Source organism: Thamnophis sirtalis, unplaced genomic scaffold, assembly GCF_051295495.1.
Source record: "Thamnophis sirtalis isolate CommonGarterSnake01/CBP01778 unplaced genomic scaffold, rThaSir2_p1.2 scaffold_1, whole genome shotgun sequence".
Lineage (NCBI taxonomy): Eukaryota > Metazoa > Chordata > Lepidosauria > Squamata > Natricidae > Thamnophis > Thamnophis sirtalis.
Window position 1 is genome coordinate 23,186,507 of NW_028261381.1, and position 19,262 is coordinate 23,205,768.

The 19,262-nt window shown below is 39.3% G+C and overlaps 1 protein-coding gene across 2 annotated transcripts in view; it reads right to left on the reverse strand.

The window, feature by feature from the left end:
• Positions 1 to 19,262, reverse strand: part of RAPGEF4 (Rap guanine nucleotide exchange factor 4) — a 190,658-nt gene that overhangs the window by 32,087 nt on the left and 139,309 nt on the right. For both annotated transcript variants that reach the window (XM_087709067.1, XM_087709077.1), the window contains 7 exons: positions 18,251 to 18,369; positions 12,441 to 12,529; positions 8,368 to 8,446; positions 3,352 to 3,502; positions 2,330 to 2,418; positions 930 to 960; positions 54 to 132 (listed from right to left, as the gene is read on the reverse strand). In XM_087709067.1, the coding sequence (XP_087565193.1) occupies positions 54 to 132; positions 930 to 960; positions 2,330 to 2,418; positions 3,352 to 3,502; positions 8,368 to 8,446; positions 12,441 to 12,529; positions 18,251 to 18,369 (637 nt within the window). The remainder of the gene's footprint in view (positions 1 to 53; positions 133 to 929; positions 961 to 2,329; positions 2,419 to 3,351; positions 3,503 to 8,367; positions 8,447 to 12,440; positions 12,530 to 18,250; positions 18,370 to 19,262) is intronic.

The following is a 19,262-nucleotide window of genomic DNA, read 5'->3' on the forward strand; positions in this document are numbered from 1 at the left end:
CCTTTGTTTTTTTTTCGGCAGTGAAACTCGGGTGGTTCAGTGCACTGACTTACTTTCATCACTTCCCCTGATGGGCTGGCGTTTTTGCGTTCTTTCATCACTCATGTTAAAGTGCTGCAAAAGGACTTTGTGCTGGGGGAAGAAAAAAAAACCCTTCATAATCACAGATACAAGAGAAAAACAAATTCTCCAATTTATGATCTACTATTAAAAGCAGTCGAATTCAGAAGAAGAAGAAAAAACCTCTAAAGTTAATTATGTACTTTGAAAATATTTTGTGGTATCCATCTGCTATTATGACTTTGGAGACCTAAATCTGCAAGTACTATCTTTTGTAAATTTTTAACATACGGCATCTTGATAGCGTCTGAATACAAAGCCATTTTTTGACTGCAGGCAAATCTCTTACCTGAAATTTATATGATATGGGTACATGGACGAGAATTAATAAGGGAAATATGGTAATAAGTACCATGGAAACATGGTAGTATGTAACCGGAGTGGGCTTCAAAAATTTCAGCAATGGGTTCTCTGCCTGGTTGCTGGGTGGGCATGGCCTAGTTGGCTTCCTGCACCACGGTGGGCGGATTGTTTTCACCGTCCCCAGGCTCAGGAGGCTTTTATTGAGCCTCCGGGAGGGTGAAAACTGCCTCCCCCAGGCTCCAGAGGCTGGAAACCGGTCCGTTTCCGGCCTTCCGGAACTTCCAGGAGGCCCATTTTTCCCCGTCTGCATCCAAAACAGGTTGCATGGAGACTCCTAGGAGGGGTGGGGCAGGAAGGGCCAGCCAGGGGTGGGATTTGGAGGTTCTTCGAACTGGCCATATTGTTAGTTATGGATCCTCCCGAACCCGTAGCAGTCTACTCATGTATGTAACATAGAATATTTGTAAATAACTTATTTTTGTGGCATACGTATCCAAAATATTTACCTTTTTCTGAGGTCCTTTAGCTTCTTCTGATCTATCAAATGCAAACGAAACAATATTTTTTGTTACGTACTGTATGCTAAATTAACAAAAATCTAAATGCATATGAAGAATTTTTAAAATAAACTTATATTCTAGAGATTTTACTATAAATACTTTTAGACCCTTAAGCAATACAGAATTGAGCTTTTGATTCTGTAAATTAATCCTAGTCTGGCAACCATATTTGTTAGACTTGACTTGGTTTTATTATTCCAACCCAGCTTGTTCGTTCATGAATACATTGAGTAGTTTATGTTTAAAGCAATAGGTTAACACACATGGCAAATTAACCCTATTCCAGTGGTGGGTTCCTACCGGTTTGGACTGGTTTGGCTGAACTGGTAGTGGTTTGGCAGCCTGGCTTGGTGGAACCGGCAGCGATCCAGGCCTGCCACACCCACAAACTGGTTCTCCTGGTGGTGCCTACAGTGGCACCATCTTGTTTTTGCGCATGCTCAGAACAATTTTAATTGCACTGTGCATGTGCACACAGCCTGCATCAAGCACATGTGTGTGACACACACATGAGTGGCGCGCACATGAGCGAACCAGCAGTAGTGCCTACCAGAACGCACCTCTGACCTATTCCTCATATAAATACAATGCCCACTAAAAACAAAAGTATACGATATATGCTGTTGCATTGCTTGTAACAATGAATATCCAGGAAATTGGCTTTCAGGCAATGAACCAGAAGCTTTTTGAAACAAAATGTATATCACTCAATATTTACAGTACCCAAAATCATTGGGAACACACTTTGCTATGCTGATGACCATCCTGGCTGGGCCTGTTGACTAATAGAATAACAGAATTGGAAGGGACCTTGGAGGTTTTCTAGTCCAACCTCCTGCTTAGGCAGGAAACCCTACACCACTTCAGACAGATGGTTATCCAACATCTTCTTAAAAACTTCCAGTGTTGGAGCATTCACAACTTCTGGAGGCAAGTTGTTCCACTGATTAATTGTTCCAACTCTCAGGGAATCTCTCCTTAGTTCTAAGTAGCTTCTCTCCTTGATTAGTTTCCACCCATTGCTTCTTGTTCTGCCCTCAGGTGCTTTGGAGAATGGGTTGACCCAGTGCCTAGAGTCTATGAGGAATTGGATGGGTCAAAACAAGCTCAGGTTAGATCCTTGCACAATGAAGTTGCTCTTTTGCTTGATTCTAATTCCAAGACTGAGTTCCAACAGGGTCACACTCACCTGAAGAAGCAAATGCCACAAACAGTTAAGGCTGGAGCGCCTTTTGCACAGCTTTTCTGCTTAAGATTAGTCTAACAATGATAATGCTTTAGATATACTATAATGCTAGGCATTGACAGAGATCAGTCTGGTGCAATGAGCTTGATCTGATACTTACATTTGTTTCACAGTCTTCTCTAGCTCTGGGAGTTGCTCTTTGAGCACTGTAATGACCCTTGCATCATCCGATACAGATACATAAAATTCCTGTTAAATGATAAACACACTCTTCAAATGGTATAAAAAGTCCAGCTGGTTTGACAAAATCTGTATCATATCTATGCTGGTTTCAAATAAGGATACTTTATGTGTATAATAAATAGCATTAGTTACAATTTTACTCCAAATCGCGCACAGCCGCCCCAAAAATGGTCCAGCTATTCCATCTCTCAGTCTGGGGGGTGAAATTATACGCCCCTCAGAGAGGGTCCGCAATTTGGGAGTCCTCCTGGATCCACAGCTGACGCTAGAACATCATTTGTTGGCTGTGACCAGGGGGGCCTTTGCCCAGGTTCGCCTGGTGCACCAATTGCGACCCTATCTGGACCGGGAGGCCCTTCGGATAGTCACTCATTTAGGCCCTTTTTTTGCCAAAAGTGCATGCGCGGAAGGATCTGCACATGCACGGAGGTGGCGCGTGCGCATTCACACTTGCAAACCAATAGGGAAGGTAAGTGTATACCAAAGGTGAGTTACTTCCAGTTTGGCTGAACCGGTAGTGGAATTCAGGCCTGGGTCACAGAACCGGCAGCGACCCAGGCCTGTCACGCCCCCCGAACCAGTTCCCTCACCACAGCTGGGCCACTACCATTTTGATTTTTAGTGACTGCACATGCGCAGTTCACTGTAAATTGTTCTGCGCATGCACGAAGAACAACGTACATTGAACAGCACATGTGCGCGTTGCGAACCGTTAATAAAACTGGCAGCAACCCACACCTGGTGTAAACCACCCCTGGACCCTCCCTAAAATTATGTGGAGGAGACACCCATAGAAGACATTTTTTCATGAAAGCCTGAAATATCGCCATGGGTCTTTTTGTAACATCCTTGGAAGACTGAAAACAGGCTTTGCCCATGTTACAATGAATACTCTCACTGCAAAGAGACAACAGTTGTTGTAATAATAATGGGCCTTACCTCCAGAAACGCCACTGCTGCTTCCTCTTCTGGCAAAACATCACCATAAAAAGCAGCCCATAGTAGAACTAAACGGACAACTCGCCTTTTATTATTCAGCGCATAATCCAGTTTTTCTTGCTCTGTGCCTTGAGAAGCCTGGGCATGGTAAGTGCCAGGATGTCAAGGTAAACAGTCCTTTTGCCATTTCCCCATCACTATCACTCCTCTGAATTCCCTATCACTTCCTCATAACTGTGGACTTTCTGGAAATTGACTTTCTTGGCCACAAGGCCAGTCCAGCAGGGCTTTCAAGTTCAAGTTCAGAATTGTATTTCGTGAGTTTCCAGTTTAAAAGATTATCATGACACTTGATCACTTGACATGAGTAGCAGGAAAGGAAAGGATTTCCCAATAAAACAGGATAGTTTGCGTTACATGTGAGCAAAGTGGAATTTTCTTTGCACTGTAAAAGAAATGGAGCATGTAGTTTTCCCATACACTAAGTTTGGATTTCAAGGCCTTGGTCAAATCCTCAGAAAGTGAAACATCAGGGCATGGGGATAATAGCTGTGCTTTTATCTCAAGGCAAAGATGGACTTAGACGTAACAAGAAAAACAGGCTAAGATACTACACTATTTCTTTTGCTCCTTATAATTGCACCATACATTTCTAAAATCCCATTCTAATAGTAGTAGTGCTTGTGATTTGCACTACTTGAACCGAACATAAAGTTTCTGAATCAGCAAAGAAAACTGCTAGCCTCTGTGGATCCAGCAGATCAATCCCATGGAAGATTCTTTTTTTTCCTATCACCAATGTCACCGTAATGGACCAGGGTACCCTCTTAGATCCATTAGCCAGTTTAGCGAAGGAAGTAGCGCACTGCTAAGATTAAGTTCATCGATTCATTTCCAATCCATCCACTCAATTCCATATGCTTTTACCACAACAAATTACTCCAATCCCACTTCTTTTAAGAGTTATTCTGTTTGTTTTAGCATGTTTCTCTTCCCCCCCCCTGTCTCTTTTCCAAAGTTGAATCAATGCTTTATTTAAATTGTGCTTACTTTTTTTGCATCTTACAATTTCAATTTATCTATTTTTAAATATATTACGGAAGAATTTATTGCTGGCAGAGTTTATTTGGTGTTTCACTCTGTATTTCCACTCTGCATTTTCACAACAATAAAGGGATTTTGTTTGCGAAGGATGTAGTTTGTCTCAACGTACCAAACTTTTGTGATTTGCTTCCTGCCATCGCGTGAAAGATGACAGCATGTGAAGGCACTTATGTTTTTGTGGGTAAGGCAAACCAGAACTGTTCTTAGATATTACGTAGAGTGAAGCATCAAAAGGCCTAATCTGGTGGTAGTAGAGTGGGACTTTAAATACTGCTGGATTTTGTGCTGCTTTCTCTCAGGGAAGTAAATCTCCCTAAGGCAGGCAAGCAGTATTCTTTTCAATTAACAGAATATAAACCATTTTGTATTGATTGGCTTTCTTCCTTGCAGAAAACCAGCAAGTGCATCATCTCTACACAATAGCAATAGCACTTAGACTTAAATACCGCTTCGTAGTGCCTTTACAGCCCCCTCTAAGCGGTTTACAGAGTCAGCCTATTGCCCCCAACAATCCGGGTCCTCATTTTACCCACCTCGGAAGGATGGAAGGCAGAGTCAACCTTGAGCCGGAGAGATGTGAACTGCCAAACTGTAGCTAGCAGTCAGCTGAAATAGCCTACAGTGCTGCATTCTAACCACTGCGTCACTCGGCTGTACTCTAACCACTGTGCCATTAAAGACTCAGGCCTGCCTCAACCCCCTCTTCATGAAACCTTTACTTCCATTTCATTAGCTGACCATCAACCAAGCACCAGGCATAACCAAATGGAACAATAAGTAATGAGCCAGGATTCAATTGGCTTGAATTCTAAAATTCTGCTTAGTCCTGCCTTGTCAGGATATATAGGGATAGTTAGATTTGACAGTCAGACAGCTAGACAGCAACAGATGTTCACAGAAGAAGACCAAGGTGAAACTAATAGCCTAGATTATCCTCTGCAAATGACAGTTCTGTCAATCAAGAAGACGTGAAGGCAATTCTTAAAATAAATTGTTTTCTTTAAATCAAAACCTTTATAGTGCAGTCTCTGATATAAGTCAAAAACTTTTAAGTTCCTCACCAGCAAATATTCTATTTTTTTCTCCTCAAGATACAGCCATGTGTACATGAAATAATTAAGGGGTGATTTAAAGGGTGATGAATTCCTCATACAGCCACCATTTCCTTGCAGTTTAAATGAAACTTTGGAAATGGCTACTGAAGTTTGACAGCTGGCATTTGGAGCAGTGGTGGGATTCAAAAATTTTTACTACCGGTTCTGTGGGTGTGGCTTGGTGGGCGTGGCGTGGCGGCTTGGTGGGCGTAGCAGGGGAAGGATACTGTAAAATCTCTGTTTCCTCCCCACTCCAGGGGAAAGTTACTGCAAAATCTCCATTTCCTCCCAATCAGCTGGGACTCGGGAGGCAGCGAATAGATGGGGGTGGGGCCAGTCAGAGTTGGTATTTACCGATCACCTATTCGGTAGAACCGGTTCGTCAAATCTACCGAACCGGTTAGAAGAGGTTCCACCAGTGGACCCGGAAAGCAGGCCACACCTACAGAAGAGGTTCCAAAAATTTTTGAAACCCACCACTGGTCCTTGGATATGATTATTCTAACACGATCATGCTCATATTTATAAAACTTAGTGCCTTTGTGAAAGGTAAGGATGACTACTGCGTTTGTGGTGCAATCAGAACATTGCGTGTGTTGAAGTTGTTTTAACACAAACCAAAGATGCCTTTTAAAAAACAAGTTTACATCATATTCTTATGCATGCCAGTGCTGTGTGTGAGGTAATTTGAGGTGGTTCTGACAAGTGTCGTCGGCATCTTCATATCCGGTCACATGGGCGGCAAGCCACTCCCATCCGGTCACATGGGTGGCAAGCCACTCCCACAAAGGAGGCCACACCCACAGAGTAGGTTCGAACAATTTTTGAAACCCACCACTGTTACCGATTCTCCGAACTACTCAAAATTTCTACGGTTCTCCAGAACTGGTCAGAATCTGCTGAATACCACCTCTGATTTGGAGCACTTAATGTACTGAATCAAGACCAGAAGTTAAGAAGTTGTTTCTTAGTAAGGGAACCCGGGGAAGAAATTTGACAGTGCAGGCATTGGTCCCTATAGCCTTTCAAAATCAAACAACGTTTTACTGAGTTTCTTCTGCCTTCCCATGCCGCTGCTTCTGTGCAAGCCCTGTAATTATTCAATATCCTTTTACCTGCTGATTAAGTGACTCACCACAGGCACTAGCAATTTCTTTTCCATTTTTCCATTGCTCATCTCCTTATTTTTAATTCTGCTAATAATTCCTCCCATGCAAATTCTATCGTAGGAAAAGGTGGAGCCCACCCTTCTTAAATTTCATGCTGCATATCTATCAGAATAATAGTGTTATGTATAAATAATATTCTAGAGAGGCTATAATTTCTAAAGTATTAATCAACAATGATGTGACTGAATACTGATTTCATATTTTGAGCTTTAAGAAATGTTACTAACTATGCAGTCTATTCTACTCTCTGTATAATCACTGATTTATTTCCTTTCAAATGCTTAAATCCAACCTCAGTATTCATTTGGGGAGAAGGGAAATACAGAGATTCATGTAAAATGTTAATAATACAGCAGTGATAATAATACTCAGCACTTATGTGCAAGTATGCAAAGCTTCACAGCTATCTGAATGTTCTGATCCTTTTTAATGACTCTGTAAAAAGTGTCAAGGGACTCAGTGGCTACGATGCTGAGCTTGTCAATCAGAAAGGGCGGCAGTTCAGCAGTTTGAATCCCTAATGGTGTGTAATGGAGTGAGCTCCCCTTACTTGTCCCAGCTTCTGCCAACCTAACAGTTCGAAAGCACATAAAAAATGGAAATAGAAAAATAGGAACCACCTTTGGTGGGAAGGTAACCGTGTTCCTTGCGCCTTTGATGTTGTGTCATGCTGGCCACATGACCACAGAGATGTCGTTGGACAGTGCTGGCTCTTTGGCTTAGAAACAGAGATGAGCATCGCTCCTAAACAACTAGCAAGCATGTCTGGATTACCTTTACCTAAAAGGGTGAATATTACTTGCCATTTTAATTGCAAACTCAAATTTGGGAGAACTAATAAAAATGAACTTAAAATAGCAGATCTTTAGTTTTTGGCAGAAAAAAAGGATTTTATTCCAGTCTGTACTGGAATACACTTTACTGTATAAAGTGAGTTGGAATGCACTTAAATAGGATCCCTCATTTTGCTTATTAACATTTATCAATCTTTAAAAATAGTATTTGCTTATTATAGTAGCAGAACAGTACCCAGTCCAAGCTCACTTATGTTTATATACGCTGAAATAAAAATTTGATAATAGGTGGGAAAACAATATATCTGTATTATTTTAAATGATAAAAATTTGACTTTCCAGTAAAAAAAAAAAAAAGGATACACCGGAGTAGAGTTAGAATTGGAGGAGAAGCAAAGAATAACAGTTTGAAATAGTTGCAAAATAGTTCGAAGAATCCTTGGGTTTACAAGCTACAGATAGCCCTCAATTATGACCATTTGTTTAACAACCATTCAAAATTACAAATGAAGGCAAATAAATGGGTCCCAGGGTAATGTTGCGGGATCCAATCTGAGTCAGTCACCAGGACCAGAAGTTTAGTTTTCCGAGCTTTCGGACTCTTGCTGGAGCCCATCTACTTCTCTCTCATCAGAATGTGTGTCCTGATGAGAGGACACATTTGCTATCTCACACATTCTGGTGACAGAGAATTTCCCTGAGGATGGGCTCCAGCAAGAGTCCAAAAGCTCAGAAGACTCAACCTCTGGTCCCAGTGACCGATCCAGATTGTATCTCACATTCAAAGGTAGGATGGTGCTGAAAAAAAAATGACTTAGTGTGTCTGTGGTGTATATGACTTTAAAAAAAGGATATTGAGCCATCAGAGCGGGACAAAGTTGATTATTTGGCATGAATACACAATGCATTGTAACGAAATCATTCACACCGGCATCTATGAAAATAAAATCAAGAACAGAAGCAAGATAAATTAAAATAGCACAAAACAAGAGACATATTTTTCAGTAATTGGATATTACCATATAATATCAAAATTTGACACTATAAAGATAGGATCTTGGGGCCTTCACTTTTTGCTAGATATCTTACTGTCCCTGTGTCAGAATGCTTCTGCTGCAGTGGTGGGTTCCTACCGGTTTGGCTGAACCGGTAGTGGTTTGGCAGCCTGGGTTGCTGGAACCGGCAGTGACCCAGGCCTGCCACACCCCCGAACCAGTTCTCCTACAGCAGCGCCATCTTGATTTTTGGTTCTGCGCATGCGCAGAATGATTTTCATTGCAAAACAATGTTTTCCCCATTTTTAAATATTTTGCGCATGCGCAGACCTATTTATGTGCAAATGTGCATGTGCGCCAAACAAAATATTTGCACGCACCGACCCAGCAGTAATGCCGGCTACAACCCACCCCTGCTCTGCTGGTAATCAAGCCGGCACAGGAACAGTAATCAAAGCTTCAAAGATGGAAAGAAACCCAGATCTTCTAGTCCATAGGCAGAAGAGCTTTAATTGCACTTTATAAAGTTTTATCATGCAAATTGTATATGCAAGGTCTGACTACCCGGAGCGGCAGATTTTAATTATCAATTTTTATTGACATTATATGAAAGCATCGGGATTGCATGACCTTCAGTAGCCATCCATTAAAAGTTGTAAAAGCATGCTGCTTTAAACAATTTTAAAAAATAACTCTTGAAATCTTGTTTTCCATGAACAAGAAATATGCCACTCTGGACACAATGAGGCTTCATTCCATGCAGTAGATTTTGCTGTAAATAAATTAATTTCCATAGCAAGGCAAAAATTTGAAGTGTGCCGTTGCTCACAGTATCACTTCCTTGGGGATCTTAAATTTCTTTTTATGTTTTCAGAACAATTTTCTAATCCTTTTGATGATTCAGAATTTGCCAATGTGATAGGTTTGCAAATGTGTGGGCAGTGCCAGAATAACAAGTCTGATTATCACAAGTTGGAACCCAACGTTCTGAAAAATTTTTATCTACTGACATGAGAAGCAGTAAAGGAACAAATTATGAAAATTTAAGCCATGAAAAGTCCTAATTTATACAGATTACATTCAACATGTAAGGTAGAACTTGGTAACTGTGTGTATTCTCACTTTCTTAAAATGTAGAAGCTATTTTCTATTTAATAGGGGATTAAAATGCTTTCTAGAGAAAACTAGGGCCTTAGATTTGAATAATTAATGTTAAGAAATTCCATAGAAATGCAGGGCTCTAAGGCAGCTAGGCCACAGCAAAGGTCCCCCTGATTACAGATAAAGTGGCTGTGTATGTGAAAATCTGCATACAACAGAATCAAAATCAGATAAAGAACAAAAGTTGGTGGGCGAAATTTGTGGTCAGAAAGGGCCACAATCATTGAATATTTAAAGGGCAAGAATGCAGCCCTGTTTGACTCCTCTGTGGAGAGGGATGGGAGTAGTTAGATCCCTAGTAAAATTGCCTTTAACCAGCATTGTAGTATTCTGATGCCACAACATTATCATGTTGAGAAGACAACAATGAATGGATGTTGCAGCTAATTTCCTCCATAGTCTGTCACAGATAATTGAGCTGAAAGCTCCCTTTAAATCAATAAAGGCAACATAATGGACATCTTTGGTAAGGCTAGAATATTGTTCAGTTAAATGGAATAAAATTACACATCGATCCAAGGTGGAACATCCTGATCTAAAACCTGCTTGTTCGGAAGCCAGAATATTCTCTAAATACTTCTAATCTAAAAGTTTAAGGTACAAAAATTGGGCATAAGTTTGCAGGATTTTACTTATTGTCTTTCTTTTATATTGAGAGAGTGAGAGTAGTAAACCACACTTTGCAGGGCAATGAAGGGCAATGACGTTATTAATGACAGTGTCCCATCAGCCATGATGCATTTTTAATAATTTGGGCAAAATTGTATCTTTATCTGGGGCTTTAAGAAACTAGTTTGAGGATTTATGGTTTTAAAACCGGAAGGCAAGTTGGGGCCAGATAAAGAGGGACCTAACGAAATCATCACCAAAAGGAACATTTAATAAATGGCCAAAATATCAGGGTCAGGACTCTAAAGAAATAAAATCATGCAAATGCGAGTAGATTAATAGGTACCACTTCAGTGGGAAGGTAACAGTATTCCGTGCTCCTTGCTGGCCACATGACCACGGGAAATGTCATTGGACAATGCTAGCTCTCTTGGCCAAGTAACAAGATGAGTACCGTGCCTTAGAGTCAGACTCGATTGGACAGGGAAACCTTTTACCTTCCTGCTTGTTAGAGCTTTGCCAATTCACTAGTGAATGAATAGCTTTGCTTTTTCTCCCTCAAACGCCTTTTTGTACTCCTTTTTTAAATAAGTGAAAGGGGGAATCGTTATAAAACTGGGTACTTCTTTTGCCTTTAAAGACCATTGCTAACTTTGGAGACTGGGTCATTAGATTGAAAAGTTAGCACACGTTTAAAGAAAAGAGAAGAATTTCAAATAAATGTAAATGCAGAATTTTCCATTTAGAGCCTCCTCCTGTGATATTCCAGGACAGCAAATATATATCAGGAGCTACTAACCCTCCTACTACTAGAATAACTGAGTGAGATTTCTCAGAGGCCTCGGGTGAAATTTTTCCATCTCACATTTTGGTTGTAACGAATCTAGTGGGGGGGAGCCTCTAATTCACTTCACCATACCGGACAGATTTTCCTCATCCCTAAGAATTGATGTGGCACATTGTGCACTCTTGGTAAAATTGCCATCTGGTCCAGATAAAATCTCAATGAAATTTAAACAAAAGATTTGGAATTTGGACCTACCAAAACACACACAGACACACAGATGAGAAATCCTAACTCTAGAAATTACAATTTTTCTTCGGTAAGACCTAATTAAGATAACCACTATAAAAGTTGCAAAGTTTCTAGCAATAGCTATGGTTTGCAGAAGCCAGACGATGCTCTTTTCTCACCATTAATTGCTTGAGAAATGATTTTTCTGTATTTTAAATTTTGTACTCATGTTTGATTGGTCTGGGACTGTAAATAAGAAATGATAAATCAGAGCATTTTCACTGGGTGTGCCTTGCAGCAAATAAATGGCAGTGACACTTGCAGTTTTTATTCTGATTTACTAACTTGGATGAAATCCCGTAGAAGTGATATTCTGACATCCCAAGCAATTTACAAGACGGAAGATATCTTAATTAATGCTAAAGATATAGGGCATATACATCTATAATCATGAATAGAAAGGCAATTGAAGTTCAAATATTTTAACTTAAGCTATTAAAATTATGTCAGATGACCCAGTTAAACTTTTGAAATGTATTTAATAATCTATTAGACAGGATCGTTAAACAAATGGGCAGGAAGGCTTATATACCCATATTTTTCGCAGTATAAGATGCACCAGAGTATAAGACGCACCAAGATTTTGAAGAGGCAAATTAAAAAAAAAAGTTTTTGCATTCTGCAGACCTCGCAAAAATGGGCCCTTTTTTGTCAAAAAAGGGCATGCACTGCCTTTAGGAGGCTTATACAATGCTCCTGGAAGGGGGGCAGAAACAAGCAAAAAACAGCCCATTTTCCGCTCATTTTTGCCCTCCTCAGCCCCCAGGAGCACTCTGGAAGCCTCCTAAAGGCTATGCATGGCCATTTTTGCAAAGCGGGCAGGGTTTCGTGGGGCCAAAAATGCTGTATTCAGTGTATAAGACGCACCCAGATTTTCACCCTCTTTTTTTGAGGGGAAAAAGGTGCGTCTTATACTCCAAAAATATGGTAAGTTACTGATTAGATTACTAAGAAGCCAGAGAATATCAACAAATATTTTAGAACCAATATCAAGGTCATTTGCTATTTTTCTTTTGCTTTGTCATACTGAAGATTTTATTTCTTAGATAAATTGAAGTTACAAATAGAGTTTGATTAAACCGGCCTACCCATTCCTTCATTTAGCGTTGATTCTAGTCGCATCGTTTCTAGAAAGTGTTCTAAAATTTTTTCTGGAGTTCCCGACATTACAATATATCTGAGGAAGAAAAAAAAAAGAAACAAATTTGTGTCTGCACCACCCAAAGGGATGATGTCCTTGGAACTCAATGTAGTGATTGACATGTTCACTGCAATACAATAATGTTAAAAAGCCAGAACTAAAGCAATTTAAATTCACATGCTGGAAAAGGACTTTGCCTGAGGTTTTCACATATAGAGTGAACTCACTAGATAGGTGATGTCAAGTGCTGGGGAAATCGTGAGATTCAGGGCGTTCAAATGAGTTTAAAAATCTTTTGCAAGTTTACCCTCTCTGCAAGAATCAGACCAACTAGCGGTCAAGGGAAATGAGTGGGAGATAAGAAAGGCATTCAAGGTGGGCTGGACTTAAATCTCTTGTGGGCATGCAGGGACTTGTGACATATGACATGCTTGACCCCTCCCTCAGGCTCAGCCTGGTGATCTCCTACAGGTGATATTCCATAGGTGAAGAAGGGGGACCAGCTCTACCAAGAACACATTCCCCCCAGGAGCCACTTCTTGCATTACTGCATTGCTTAATTTTATTAGGCTCTTTTTCAGATTCAGCACAAATATATTCAGAGATAAAAAGGCAACGAATCCAGATTGTTACAAAAGAGGTAAAGTGAAAGGGAGGAAAAGAACTGAGCTGTCACAATTTCAATGTGGTGCTGAGGAAAGTAAGATTGATGAGATACAACAAATAAGCATCTGTCATCAGAAATTTCTAAAAGGAATTATTATATTAACAACACTTCACTAGGCAATATAACTCATGGGTCAATTGGGATGTGAAACATTTATTCTTCTAAGCATATTAAATTCAGCACTCTTTTATTCAAGTTTCTGAATGCTCAAGGGCGGCTACATAGAGAGTAGGGTGCTGTGGGTTCAAAAGAGAACTGGCTAAGGTGTGAGTGACTATGATGTAAAGATTAAATTCAAGTGTTAGTAGACTAAGAAGAAAAGGGACACAGTGGCTCAGAGGCTAAGACACTGAGCTTGTCAATCAGAAGGTCGGCAGTTCAGCAGTTCGAATCCCGCGTAACGGATTGAGCTCCTGTTACTTGTCCCAGCTTCTGCCAACCTAGCAGTTCGAAAGCATGTAAAAATGCAAGTAGAAAAATAGGGACCACCTTTGGTGAGAAGGTAACAACGTTTTGTGCACCTTAGGCGTTTAGTCATGCCAGCCACATGAGACATCTTCGGATAGCACTGGCTCTTTGGCTTTGAAACGGAGATGAGCAGCGCCCCCTAGAGTCAGGAATGATTAGCATGTATGTGCGAGGGGAACCTTTATCTTTAGGCTAAGAAGGAATACAGCATCCATTTTCTGTGAACATAACATATTCTTATTTCTATTGTATGACAAATTGATTCCAATCTGAATACCTAGGTACAATACATTACACACATGCACATAATCCAACTCTCATGAGACTGGAATCAATGCTATTAAGGTTTTATCAAAATATGAATATCAGGAACCATGGACAACACATCATAAATCACTAAGTGTGAGTGTGAAATTATACACTCTATCCATATCAATAAATCTGTCCTAATTTTAAAATCATGTCCATGAGAAGATTGAACAACTTTCTTGGTAATATCCTTGCAGTAGTTGGCATGCAGAAAGCTCATGTAACATGTTTTGAAGTAATATGTGTTTTCGCGTATATTGCTAATTGAAAAGAAAATCCAACTTTTCAGATGGGTTCATTATAGAATGATTTTCCAGAATTATTGAGATTTATGTATCTTCCTCGAAGTCAAATATCTTTTGTCTGATTTCTGTATCATTTGCAATTCTGCCTCCTGTTCCTTAAGATTGTTCTTACAATCAATTTTAGCTTTATTCAGTTTCAGGGTTTTTTAAAATTACCACTTAAATGTCATCATTTGTTATGGTTAAGGACTTTTTTTGTTTATCAATACATTTTATAAGGAATGCTTTATTCTGATATTCTCGCATTTCTTCCAGATGAGATTCTGTTAGACACATAATCTGGAACAGAGGTGGGTTCCTACCAGTTCAAACCAGTTCAGCCAAATAGGTAGTAACTTGGTGGCCTGGGTTGCTGGAACCAGTAGCGACCCAGGCCTGCCACGCCCCTGAACTGGTTCTCCTATGGTGGCGGCATCTTGATTTTTGGTTCTGTGCATGCACAAAAAATTCTGCACGCTGAACCGGCAGTAATGCTGTCAGCAACCCATCCCCTGATCTGGAATAATATTTAAGAAATTGCTCCATCATCTGTTTCCTTGTAGAAGTATGTTTATTTCACCCCAGTCCTGTTCCTTTCACAACTGTTAAACCAGCAATTAACCTGATTTACTGCCTTTTAAATATTTTTTTCTGTTTAAGAAAATTCAACTTATTGTAAGTCTTGCTTATTTCAATTAAATCTAGTCAGTTTCATATTGCTTTTATCTTTTTCCAAATCCAAAACTGTTTATGCCTTGATTCTAGTTGTTTCAGATCCCTAAACCATATACTCTTCTGATTTTGCAACGTTTTCTTTCTGTTTGATGCCAGAGAGATAAAACAAACCTCTCAGAAATCTTGCAGACAAAGAGATAAAGGCTAAATTGATTTGGCAAAAAGCGTTCCTGATAATACTGCAGTTTAATATCCTCTTGTAATAATAAAAGTTCATTGAATCGCTGCCTTTTTGATCAATAACTTCCTCTATTTAGTTTTACAATTATTGGATTATGAGCTCTATAACTAGAAGCTGTGGCTTCCATGTCTATAAGCTTGGATAACAATGAGTCAGAAAACCAGCACAAGTCTATGAGTTTTATGAACTGAAGAGTGTTATCATATAACTCCTTGTGTAGGTGTGGCGGTCACCCATGGCCCAGTGCATAACAGGGCATGCGCAGCCACACTGAACCACACAGGAAAAAACAAACTCCTAAAAGACATAACATCCTGACAGTTCACTCTAGATGTGCCTTACCCAACGACGCCCAGGATTTGACCATATATAGACAGAACTTCCCTGAGCAGTAGATTAGCAATTGTAGTTTGACAGGCTGTCTTAAATCACATGCCCATTGCTCCTCCTGCCTTTGTCCTATCTCAATAAAAGGGGCTCCCAGACCCCAATCTGTGTCGCCTCATCCCGAGAAAGCTCGTGTCCGTGTCTTTTCTCAACATTGGCCTCATGGGTGAACCACGGGTACTTCACAGAAGAGTACTACTGTAAGTTTTCACACTGTGTAGGATGCTTGTATCTCCATGCATCCAAGAGAAAAAAAAGTAATATAGTAATTTGTGGGGGGAGTTCATGATATTTCTTTTGGTTAAACAGTTTTATTGATATGTGGGGAAACCTCATTTATTTTACCAAGTAAGTAAGTAAAATCTTTATTACGGTCAAAGACCAGCAATACACATTAGTTTTTACACTATATTAAAAAAATACTAACATTAAAATATAATTAAAAAGTATTGACATTAAAAGTGGATAATAACATAATGGTCCAAAGATTGTTAGAGGTATGTCCAGATAATTGGTACAAGATGGTACTATATACTTCTGTAGCCAATTTTTTTCTTATGGACATTGCAGCAGCACTTTATTTCGCCAAGGATTAAGATATGTCCTTTTATGATTTCAAGAGGTAATTGAAAAAATATTTCACAGTTTTATTTTATCATTCAGAGCTTAAATAGGGAAGGTGTTATTTTTCCAGATTCAGTGTAAAAATGTAATATTATTTTATATGTGTTCATTCAATATTAATATTAATTAATATTAAAATGTAATATTAAAACTGTAAAATGAAGTGTTCCTGTATGAGATGACCAGGGTAAGCCTGATGGAGGGGTCAAACACACCATCAGTTTGGGGTAGCTATGCTCCCTTAAGAGATCTAAATCCAGCCTCCCTTGTACTCTCTTGACTCTTATCTAGTGCCAATTTGTCTGGATCATCAGTAGATCAGATTCCCCCACATCAGTTTTAGAGTAGTTTCATTTCATTTTGTTTCAGTATTGTGTCTTTAATTGTTATGCAAATTTACCAGTATATCCCTTTGTAATTTCCCCTCTCATGTTTCTCAAGATTTTATTCTGAAGATTTCCTGAATTTCATCCAGATGCAGATGTCTTTAAGTCTTAAGTGGGTTTTCTATTTCTCTTTATATACCTTCTCTGCTCAAGTATACCTCAGAACTTGGTTATTTTAATGCCGTTCTGTTTCTGCTAGTTCTAATTTAAATTCATTCTTGTTCAGTTCTGTTTGATGAAACTTCTGAAAACAGTTCCAGATGTCATGTTTGCCATTCTTTTGTCATTATGTCTATGGAGATTCTCAGTCATCCAGGTAATGATTGTCTCAAAGGTGTTTGTCCAATTGTCTTTTAAAAAAGCACCTTTGAGACGATTCTTCTATCTCCTTATTCTGATGCTGTACTTGTTCATTTGTTAAATCTGTCATTAATGTCAACCTTCATGCTCATTACGTCTCTTGAGTTCAATTTTGCTTCCATAACTTCTTGTCTTTACTGAATAATTTAGAATGATGATATTCCATTGTACACAACTCACCTATTAGAAATCATTTAAACTGAGGAAAACAAACAGAAGAATCGGCTAGGCTACTTCCCGTTTGGTTTCTTGTCTATACTTGCTAAATTTTGCTTATTTTGTTTTCAGAATTTCTATTCATTAAACTTATCCCTGGCAAATTATAACAGTAAGACTAAAATATCAAATAAAAGAAAATTCAGTCATTATTGATAACAAGATATATAAATGACCATTAAGAGAGGGAATTACATAAGTGAATAATGTATGCATGTAAAGCTGTAACTCATATTGAACACTGACGTCATATATTAGAAATTTGTTTTGCTGGTTCTATAGAGAAATGGCAGAGAAGCTAATGGGGAGATATTCACATTTTGTCCCAAGATCTACTCTAGAGGAGAGTTTTAAGTAAGTGTCAAAGCCCAATCAAAAAGACCAGAAAGGGAAAAAAGAGCATATTGAAAGATATCCTATCTTCAGGCGATGAGCAGGATGAGCCTAAGGGAGGGGTCAAATGCATCATTAGCCTTGAGTTGCTTCATGCCCACAAGAGATCTGAGTTCAGCCCACCTTGAGTTCCACTGACACTTATCTACCACCAATCTGCTTTGACCATTAGTAGTTAAGATGGTTGTAGAGAGCATGAGCTTGCAATAAACCTTTATGTTTATTTTAAACTACTTCGGCTTCCTGCACTTGACAGGAAACTGGGCAGGAGAAAAGCTGAACTACAGGGAAAATAAAGCAGCAGCTACATGGTGTCACACGCTTATCATCTAAGTCACAATGAAAAGAATGTAGGACATAGAGCAAGGGAGAGGATCAATGCAAGTTTGTGGCCCAAGCAGAAGTAGCAATATAAGCACAAACAAGAATAATAATGGCCTAACAATTTGAAGTGAGATAAGGACATATAAAATAACATTAGAAATGAAAAACAAGTAACTAAAATCTTTGTAATAACTTTCCTTATGGTTTGTGATTTTTTTTTTAAAAAAAAGAGTATTCACACCGAGAACTGCATAGAATGGCTTTGGAAAATTAAGGGTCTCAACTAGCATGCTTGGGCAATGATAAATCATGATTAAGGGAACAGCTGATTATTTCTTTTGAAATGTGGCACAACTCATTCCTTCATTAGAGTTGGAATTATTAAACATAACGTGATGTTGACAATCATGAATGAAAACATACTTGTGCTGAAGAGGCTGTGGGTTTCCTTGATTAAAAGGCCTGTTTCCCGCTGGGACCTTCTCTAACACCAGGACATCTTGGCCATGTTCCTTCAATCTTACAGTGTTTGCTTCAACATCCTGAAAAAGTATTCGAATTGTCAACATGGTAAGTGCTAAATGTCAAAAGAGTCACTTGGATCCTAGTACCAATTCTCTATATAGACAGATCCAGCAGATGTTTTATAGGAAGAAGAGAAAGAGAAAGCAACATTCCCCCATTCCCCCTCAGCTTTCTCCACCATTCTATTATGAGCTGTCAGTTTGGAGTTGGTCGGTCCCTAAATTAAACTAAATAAAATAAAAGAATCTCTCTCTATATATAAATGTGTGTGTGTGTTCCATCATAACTCTGGAACGCCTCGAGCAACTTCACCCAAACTTGTTACACAGATGACTTACCCTCTGGAGAAAAATACTCTGGGGGCAAGACACCCCTAAAACCTCTCGGGGGATGTGTTCTGTTAAGATACAGTCTGTTATGCCTTAAAATGGCTTCGACTGTACTGCCATAAAATGATTTCTACTGTACAGTGCAGTGGAGTTGCCATGGTAATGGCTTCACAGTACTCCACAAGGGGGCTCCCTCTGGTAAGGGGGGAAATCCAACATTAGAAATTACATTTGGTCTGGACATTTCCCCCCTATAAATAAATATCCAGGCAACACCGGGGTATCAGCTAGTAAGTAAGTAAGTAAGTAAGTAAGTAAGTAAGTAAGTAAGTAAGTAAGTAAGTAAGTAAGTAAGTAAATAGCCTCCATTTTCCACAGTAGAAAACCCAAATTCTGATTCCAGAATAGAACTGGAAAGGGAAAAATGGACTGACTGAAGTGTTCCTGATAACTATTTTAAAGTTCAGTTTCTCTTGGCTTGTAAGAAGTAACACCTCAGCAGCCTCTAGCTCACCTGGCTGATTTCTGAAGCTAACCAGGAGTAAGTAGTTACCCAGAGATTCACCTGGGGATTCCAGGAC